This window comes from Ovis aries, chromosome 1, assembly GCF_016772045.2.
Source record: "Ovis aries strain OAR_USU_Benz2616 breed Rambouillet chromosome 1, ARS-UI_Ramb_v3.0, whole genome shotgun sequence".
Lineage (NCBI taxonomy): Eukaryota > Metazoa > Chordata > Mammalia > Artiodactyla > Bovidae > Ovis > Ovis aries.
In genome coordinates, this window is record NC_056054.1 from 103,006,483 (window position 1) to 103,016,241 (window position 9,759).

The following is a 9,759-nucleotide window of genomic DNA, read 5'->3' on the forward strand; positions in this document are numbered from 1 at the left end:
TTTTAGTTTTTTTTAAGGAACCTCTATACTATGCTTCATAGTGGCTGTAACAGTTTACATTCCCACAAACAGTGAAAGAGGGTTCTCTTCTCTCTACACCCTGTCCAGCATTTATTGTTTGTAGATTTTCTTATGATGGCTGATTTGACCAGTATGAGATGATAGCTTTTGTAGCTTTGTATCATTGTAGCTTTGATCTGCATTTCTTTAAGTATTAGTAATGTTGAGAATCTTTTCATGTGCTTTTTGGCCATCTGTATGTCTTTTTTTTTTTTAGAAATATCTATTCGGATCTTCCACCCAATTTTTGATTAGGTTGTTTACTATTTTGATACTGAGTTCTATGAGCTGTTTGTATGTTTTGGAAATTAATGCCATGTTGGTTGCCTCATTTGCAAATATTTCCTCCCATTCTGAGAGTTGTCTTTTCATTTTGTTTATGCTTTCCTTTGCTGAGCAAAGGCTTTTAAGTATAGCCCATATGTTTATTTTTGTTTTTATTTCATTACTCTAAGATGGGAGACAAAAAAGACCTTGCTGTGATTTATTCTGTCACATATTCTTGATATATATACATTCCAGAGGTTGCAAGGTGATCTTGAACTGTCTTTTTTGTGTTTCCTTCTCCTGACGCTTCCAAAAGTTTTGGAAGGGGGATGATTTTGGCATGCTACTTTGTTTGCTGAGTCATCTCACTAAATATTCATAAAATTCCACCGTGGCCCAGGCTACTTGAACAATGGCCATTTGGATTTCACTTTCCATTAGGTCTGAAGCTTTATGAATGAGTTCAGAGAATTAGGGACACTTCATTTTTAATGATATCCAAGGCCCAATTTGGAGTATACAGGGGTCTGTAACATTTTCTGGAAGCAGTGGCATGCTTCAGGCCTGATTGCCAACAGATTCTGTTTATCTCAGAAGAAACATTTGGTCCAATGTCTTAGATGATTGTGCCTTTACCCATTTGGCAAAATTCCGCTTTAGAGTGAATACAGCTACATAGTGTAGTGTTTGCACTAGTCTTCTGTATAAATGAGAATAGACAAAGGGGAAGGTACTTGCTAGACTGGTATTTCTCTTTGAAGTCTGGCCAGCACAGTGGCTAGACCTAACGCTCCTTCCAAAGTTGGAAAAGTTTAGGTTCAAATCAGTGACAAATGGAGAGAAGAAGATATAGTAGCTGAGGACAAAAGAATGAATAAATTGATTGTGCATAGAGGGAAACCCAACATTACCTTTGTTCCTTTAATGCAGCTCAAAGCAAAAAAAAATATTGTTTCTTAGCCCAATTACACCAGATTGTCCAAGTAGTCAAAGCTATGGTTTTTCTAGAGTCATGTATGATGTCAGAGTTGGACCATAAGAAAGGCTGAGTGCCAAATGATTGATGCTTTTGAATTGTGGTACTAGAGAAGACTCTTAAGAGTCCCTTGGACTGCAAGGAGATTAAAAACCAGTCAATCCTAAGGAAATAAACCCTGATTATACATTGGAAGGACTGTTGCTGAAGCTGAACTTTGGCCACCTGAAGAGCTGACTCATTGGAAAAGATCCTGATGCTAGGAAAGATTGAAGGCAAAAAGAGAATGGGGTAGCAGAGAATGAGATGGTTAGATAGCATCACCAACTCAATGGACATGAATTTGATGAAACTCTGGGAGAGAGTAGAGGATAGAGGAGACTGACATGGGGTTGCAAAATCAGACACGACTTAGTGACTAAACAGCAACAACACCCAGATGCCAAAGAAGGTGAAGTTGTATGTTGACTGAGACCACTCCTGCTTTTGGAATCTTATAAGGTTAAACAGAATTTTTAAAATCTGAGTGGCATCATCTGGAAGACCTTTTGATTGTACAATATGATGAGGAACTGTACCAACTGTTAATGACTGAGCAGAACTGTAGTAAAAGGACAGTAAATTTTAACTCATATTCCAGGATACATCTATTCTAAAAATATTATTTGGGATGGAATTTCTGGGAAATACTCCTTACAGGGCAACCTAACAATGTGGCATATGACTCCCTGCAGACAGATGACGGTGTAACTATAAACCCTGATGATTGAATGGAAGAAAGGTCTGAAGTTTTAAATGACAAAATGCAGCAGTTGGTAGGCTGAAAAAAAAATGCAGTCATACAATTATCACCCTTTTTTTGTCATGGATGGAAAACTAAGAAACAGAGTTTTTTTAAAGATGGGTTTTTGATGAGATTAAATAAGTAGGCATATTGTAGAGAATCAAATTACCCTGAGGATTGGACCACTGAGATGAGAGAGCCTTAGGGTGAACTCAGATGAAATCACAGGTAGGTGTGACTACTATTGTCTAATCCTACTAGATGGGTCCCCATATACTGAGCACAAAATATGTCTTCTGCCTGCACTCAGGTACTTAGTACACAGTGGCAACTGTAATAGTTTACACAAACCATCTGGTGATGATACTGCTTATAGACACCAATCCTGAAGGTGTTACAGTGATGACTCTCTCCCTGGATGGTCCTGGCCAATGGTGATCATGGTCAAAAGCTCTTCCTTACTCACAGGAGAAATGACAGCTCAGGGAACTCTCTAACTGATGTGATGATGGGTTGATTCAGTGATACTTTATTTGCTGGAGCATAGCTGGTGACTATGGTTTCAAGTATCTCCACTTCCTCTTCCTTCTCATTCTCCTATTCTTCCTCCTTTTCCATTTATCAAACCACATTCTTGAAAAATTCCTGATCAAGACAAGGAAAGAAGATCTAGGAACATCACTTTAAACATTTAATTGGCAACAATTAGTCAGCACTTAAAAAAGGTATGAAAGTTCTATTCATTAATGCATTGACAACATGTCAATGAACAAAGTTAGATAGTTAAGAGGTGTACACTGGGGAGCAGAGTGTAATATGGGTCTGGAAAAAGTATAAAAGGGGTCCAGAAGGTTGAAGGAAAAGATAGAGAATAAATATTAAAACAATTTTTTAAAAAATAACTGTCTTTTAAAGACCTAAAACATGTTTGGAAAGAATAGAAGAAGGCAAATATATCAGATCAGTCCTAAGTTTCTATGCCACCTAGACTTCTATGCCAACTAGATTTCAGAACTTTGGTTCTCTCATCCTTTCTTCCCTCCCACACCTACTCTCAACCACTTATATGTGACGGTGTGAGTCTTAAATGGTATCTTACATTTATTTTTGGTTTCATGAAATTTAAATCTGATATTTCATTATGGAATAAAAAGATTTATTTCCTGATAAAAGAATGTTAAGTACATGACAGTAGTCTAAGGAAATGATGGGGTGAGGAGAGATGGGTTAACCTGACTTCATTAGAAATGTGTTTCGACATTCTACAGTAAAGTGGACTTCTGTGGTGGCTAAAATGGTAAAGAAACTGCCTGCAAAACCCAGTTTGATCCCTGGGTCAGGAAGGCCCCCTGGGGAAAGGAATGGCTCGGTTCAGTCACTCAGTTGTGTCTGACTATTTGTGACTCCATGGACTGAAGCAAGCGAGGCTTCCCTGTCCATCACCAGCTCACGGAGCTTGCTCAGACTCATGTCCGTTGAGTCGGGGATGCCAGCCAGCCATCTCATCCTCTGTTGTCCCTTTCTCCTCCCTTCAATCTTTCCCAGCACCAGGGTCTTTTCCAGTGAGTCAGTGGATACTCAAGAGTCTTCTCCAACACCACAGTTCAAAAGTATCAATTCTTCAGTGCTCAGCTTTCTTTTTATAGTCCAACTCTCATATCTATACATGACTACTGGAAAACCATAGCTTTGACTAGACGGACCTTTGTTGACAACGTAATGTCTCTGCACTTTAATATGCTCTCTAGGTTGGTCATAGCTTTTCTTTCAAGGAGCAAGCGTCTTTTAATTTCATGGCTGCAGTCACCATCTGCAGTGATTTTGGAGCCATGAAAAATAAAATCTGTCACTGTTTCCACTGTTTCCCCATCTATTTTCCAAGAAGTGATGGGACCTGATGCCATGATCTTCATTTTTTGAATGTTGAGTTTTAAGCCAACATCTTTACTCTTCTCTTCCACTTTCATCAAGAGGCTCTTTAGCTCTTTGCTTTCTGCCTTAAGGGTGGTGTCATCTGTGTACCTGAGGTCATTGATATTTCTCCCAGCAATTTTGATTCCAGTTTATGCTTCAGCCAGCCAGGCATTTCATATGATGTACTCTGCATATAAGTTAAATAAGCAGAGTGACAATACACAGCCTTGATGTACTCCTTTTCCTATTTGGAACCAGTCTGTTGTTCCATGTCCAGTTCTAACTGTTGCTTCTTGACCTGCATACAGATTTCTCAGGAGTCAGATAAGGTGGTCTGAAGAATTTTCCACAGTTTGTTGTGATTCACACAGTCAAAGGCTTTGGTGTACTCAATAAAGCAGAAGTAGATAGTTTTTTGGAACTCTCTTGCTTTTTCTATGATCCAATGGATATTGGCAATTTGATCTCTGGTTGCTCTGCCTTTTCTAAATCCAGCTTGAACATCGGGAATTTCATGGTTCATGTACTGTTGAAGCCTGGCTTGGAGAATTTTGAGCATTATTTTGCTAGCATGTGAGATGAGTGCAATTGTGTGATAGTTTGAGCATTCTTTGTCATTGCCTTTCTTTGGAATTGGAATGAAAACTGACATTTTCCAGTCTTATGAGTTTTCCAAATTTGCTGGCATATTGAGTGCAGCACTTTCACAGCATCATCTTTCAGGATTTGAAATAGCTCAGCTGGAATTCCATCACCTCCACTAGCTTTGTAGTGATGCTTCCTAAGGCCTACTTCACTTCACATTCCATGCTGTCTGGCTCTAAGTGAGTGATCACACCATTGTGGTTATCTGAGTTATGAAGTGTTTTTTGTATAGCTCTTCTGTATTCTTGCCACCTCTTAATATCTTCTGCTTCTGTTAGGTCGATACCATTTCTGTCCTTTATCAAGCCCATCTTTGCATGAAATGTTCTCTTGGTATCTCTAATTTTCTTGAAGAGATCTCCAGTCTTTCCCATTCTATTGTTTTCCTCTGTTTCTTTGCATTGATCACTGATAAAGGCTTTCTTATCTCTCTTTGCTATTCCTTGGAACTCTGCATTCAAATGTATGTCTTTCCTTTTCTCTTTTGCCTTTCACTTCTCTTTTCTTAGCTATTTGTAAGGCCTCCTCAGATAACCGTTTTGCATTTTTGCGTTTCTTTTTCTTGGGGATGGTCTTGATTACTGCCTCCTGTACAATGTTACAAACATGACCTAAATCAAATCCCTTATGATTATACAGTGGAAGTGACAAAAAGGTTGAAGGGATTAGATCTGATGGACAGAGTGCCTGAAGAACTATGTATGGAGGGAATGGCTACCCACTCCAGTCTTCTTGCCTGGAGAATGCTATGGACAGAAGAGCTCTGTGGGCTACAGTCCATGGGATTACAAAAGAGTCATATGTGACTGGGCGACTAACACTTTCACACTTTCATAGTAACAGAAAGCCAGCATTGTAACTTTATTCCTAGAACAGACAGGGTGCCTAACCAGCCATGGATTATAATGAAAAACTTCTGTGTCTAATGGGACAATACAGAAAAAGGGAAAGAACAGAGAAACTATAGAATTGTTGAAAACTAAATCTCTGAAGGCAACGGCAATCCACTCCAGTGTTCTTGCCTGGGAAATCCCATGGACAGAGGAACCTGGAGGACTATAGTCCATGGGGCCACAAAGAGTTGGACACAGTGACTAAACAACAAAAATCTCTGAAAAGGCAGAAATGAAATATTTTGCCAAGGTTGGAAAATGTACTAGGTCGTTGTTTCCAGAACTTTAGTTATCCTCTAAATGCTCATTATATTCGTCGTAAATACACATCATATGTGTTATGTACTATCAATATCTTTTGCTTTAAATTCACTTTATACTAACTTTTTGAAGTTTTAATTTAATTGAATGTTGGCAATCATATGCATACATAGGCAGGTAAAATGTTCAAATTATATACTACAATAGAGTGAGAAACACAGAGATAAAAATGAGGAAGAAAGAGAGAGATTATGAAGGTTGGCAAATTCACAATCTGCAGAGCCAAAACCCATCAGGCAGAGGTATTAGTTCTTACCTGGAGGACAGCCTTGTTCCATTCAGGCTTTCAATGGATGAAATGAAGACTACCCACTTTATAGAGGGCAGCCTCCTTTACTCAGACCACTGATTTAAGTATTCGTCTCATGCAAAACATCTTTAGAGAAACACCCAGAATAATGTTTGATCAAATATCTGGGCACCCTGTGCCAGTCAAGTCAGCCCATATTAACCACCAAATGTGGTGTCCAGCATACTGACAAACTGTGTGAGGAAAGTAGAGCAGGAAATATTTACAAGTTTGTTTGACATATATTCCACTTTGACCAATATGGAAGATCTAAAAAGTGGGTTAAAACTAGATAAAATTAATATTAATAATTGAGAAGTCGTGTATGAATGGCAAGTTGTGTTAATGACTAAACTATTAATAAAGTATTTTAACATTCATATAAAATTGCTTGTTTGAATCACATTGCTTATTAGATTAAGTTTTCCAATAATTTCAAAGGGGTAGGAAGCCAGAAAATTTGAACTGTTTTCTGAGCTTTCTTCAAAAGTGGAAAAATTTGAAATTTCAGTTGGGAGACATTCTGTAGGAGCAGATAGTATATCATGTTGGGAATTATGAGCAAATAGCTTACTTTCGGTTATAGGCCTTGGGTCTGAAGTGCCAGAACATCTCAATTATGGTAGGTGATGCTAAGCTCTTAGTGAATTCCCTATGGACAGAGTTGAAACAGAATTATAAAGGTCACTGGAACCTGCTTGATGTCCTTTATTCCAAGGAGGAAAACAGTGAACGGAGGATCCTAGAGGTCACCACTTTACTGAACAGATCTAAGTGTTATGATAGGAAGGCTAGTGAGATGATCTGCAACCTGGCCTCAGTCCATTTCAGAAGAAGAAAGGAGACCTAGATTAGCAGGCTGTTGTTCAGGGGGGAAAGCGTTATAAGAAGGACTGGAGGTAAAGAGAAAAGTGTCACCAGGTAGCCAGGCACTTTGCAACCTAGGGTGTACAGCAAAATGGCGACCAGTACAAATGGAGCAAGACAGGCAATTTTATAATTCATGGAAGGTGAGAGATAGAAAAGAGTCATATTCCCCAATTAAGAAAGGGAGCTTTTGAGTACAAACTAGAGAACTCTCCAAATCCTCCCTCTGTCATAAACCCCTGAAACTGAGGGCTAAGGCAGGAGCTCTGTGAGTCATGAGAACATAATCCAGTCAGGAGAACTTGGAGCAGGACATTTCCTCTTTTCAGAGTCCCTGTCAAGCCAGTTATGGATGGATTTGCATTTTGGTTGGGAAATGACTGGACCAGTTTTGGTAGCTCCACTTCCCCTTGGTGGGGCAGCAAGCCCCAATAAAAAGGCCCTCTGCTGCACCAAGTGCCATCCTCCTGCTACTCAAGTCCTGATAGACTTTGGAGAAACTGGTGAGTCTGATTCTTCAGTTCAACTTTGTTCTTGGGCTCCAGAATATTGAATTTATGCTGGAGGCAGCAAATTTGGTGGGTCCAAAGTTATGATCAAGTGTTTAATGGTACTTATCGGATAGGAGGGTTTCCCTGGTGGCTCAAATGGCAAAGAATCTGCCTGCAATGTGAGAGACCTGGGTTCCATTCCTGGGTCAGGAAGACCCCCTGGAGAAGGGAACAGCAGCCCACTCCAGCATTCTTGCCTGGAGAATTCCATAGACAGAGGAACCTGGCAGGCTACAGTTCATGGGGTCACAAAGAGTCAGACACTACTGAGCGAATTTCACTTTTCACTTTCATTGGATGGGAATTTGGGCACAGTGGTATACTGTATTTATTAAGTTTATGGTACATAGTTTGAATTACCCTATTGAACTGTAAATTGATAGGGAATCTTTGACATGAAAAGGGAAAGAAAAAGTATTTTTTCTGTTTTTGTATCCTCCTGGTATCCCTCTGCTGTAATTTCAGAAGGCTTTATCTTAAAAGATATGAGGTCCTGTGTCCTTCCTGATGACCCTTGGCACTGTACACAAGTTATTATGTTGGGACCTCATGAGAGATAATAAAGATAAGAATTGCTTGTGAGCTTGCCCAGGATTTTAGAACTTGTGATGGCTTTTCCTGAAAATGCTGTTTTCTTGAAAACAAAATAAAATAAAACAAAAAATTGCTTGTGTGTTTTAAACAAAAATATTTTTTAAAACATTGTATGATAAAATGAAGAGTTTCTCTGGGTAATGAAACAATTTTCTAAGGAGGGAGTGGCCAGAAATTTGTTAAAAGAAGTTGAAGAGTTTAAAGGCCATTCTTAGAGACTGGAGAGATTCTGTCTGATGGCATTACACAATTTTTGCCATGTCCCTCTGTAGGAGTTCCTTGTTGTGAACACTGTTATTTAATTTCTTTCAGATTCTAAGACTCCAGAAAGATGTCCTATCAGCAGCAGCAGTGCAAGCAGCCCTGCCAGCCACCTCCAGTAGTGTGCCCTCCCAAGTGCCCTGAGCCCTGCCCACCCAAGTGCCCTGAGCCCTGCCCACCTCCCAAGTGCCCTGAGCCCTGCCCACCTCCAAAGTGCCAGCAAAAATGTCCTCCTGTGCCACCTCCCCAACAATGCCAGCAGAAGTGCCCACCCAAAAGCAAGTAGAAGCATCAGCTTTTATCGGGATCAGGAAAGGATGAGGACAGTTGACTCACCTAGCTTCACAGCTCCACCTTCATCTTCTCTTCAAATCCTATCATGGATACGGAAGAAGCTTCTCCACATTTCAGCCTGCAATACACCTGTGATGACTCCTCACAGCCAGAGATATTTCCTTCCTGAGGCTGCTGCACCACTTCCCCCTGGGAGGGTAACTGAGAAAGCATCACAGCACTTCAGAGGGAAGAGCAACATCTCTCCTCCTGGGCACCATCAAGGGACTCTTTCCCTGTATTCTGTGTCTGTCACCTGGGGCCGGGTTTCTATCAGCTGGGCAATTGTTACTTATCCTCTACTTCCTGAGTAAACTACAATTCCTTTGTGTGGTAGTAAAAATGTTTTCTTTCTTTAAAAGCCTGCTTTTAACAGTATCATATCATCATCTTGGTTTGTTTACATCCTACTTTGATGCCAAGTTTTAGGCTCCCACAATCAGTGTTATCTGAATCTTGCCATGCTGTTAACAATCATCTCTATATAATTTCAATCTATATTATTTTCTTAGTTATTACTTGATTAATTTTATGGTCAAATTCTTTGAACTCCTTAGGTTTATAGTGCCTTTGCTAAAATGTAGGGGAAGTCTTATTTACATTGCAAACTTGTCTGAGGCATAAAAATTAAATGAATTGTTTAGTTTAGCTGGCACAAGCCAGTCACAAAATGGCGCTTTTTTTGGGTGAGGCAGTTCACCATTGTCTCCCTCATCACCACAAGCACCAGCACCACTACGCTTGCTCCACAGGAAAGTGGCTCAGACACGACTAGTATAGCAAGCAAGAAGATTCTTAGGTTTCATTGCTCTCTCCCATTCTGTTATTCCATTATTCTTCTAACTTGACCTTAGGTTTAATGGGATAGTGCTGATGAAGTGTTTTTTTTGGAAATTAGTGGGATGTTCCACATAAGTATAGCAGTTCTTGGACTTTCTGGTGGTCCAATGGTTAAGAATCATCTGTGCCAATGCAGGGAACACGAATTCATTCCCTGCTCTCGG

At 39.8% G+C, this 9,759-nt stretch overlaps 1 protein-coding gene across 2 annotated transcripts; it reads left to right on the plus strand.

Annotated features, from left to right (window-relative positions):
- Nucleotides 1-7,477: 7,477 nt before the first annotated feature.
- Nucleotides 7,478-9,084, plus strand: LOC114113211 (small proline-rich protein 2E-like). 2 transcript variants are annotated; one of them, XM_060402008.1, is made up of 2 exons: nucleotides 7,478-7,594; nucleotides 8,474-9,084. In XM_060402008.1, exon 2 carries the CDS (start codon nucleotides 8,493-8,495, stop codon nucleotides 8,706-8,708), a length of 216 nt encoding a protein of 71 aa, XP_060257991.1. In that variant the 5' UTR covers nucleotides 7,478-7,594; nucleotides 8,474-8,492; the 3' UTR covers nucleotides 8,709-9,084. The 2 variants fall into 2 exon arrangements, with proteins under 2 accessions (XP_060257991.1, XP_060257990.1); XM_060402007.1 differs by having other exon boundaries at nucleotides 7,478-7,519.
- The last annotated feature ends 675 nt before the right edge of the window (nucleotides 9,085-9,759 follow it).

Coding starts and splice junctions, on each gene's coding strand:
- LOC114113211 (XM_060402008.1), top strand. CDS start 8,493: ATGTCCTATCAGCAGCAGCAGTGCAAGCAGCCCTGCCAGCCACCTCCA.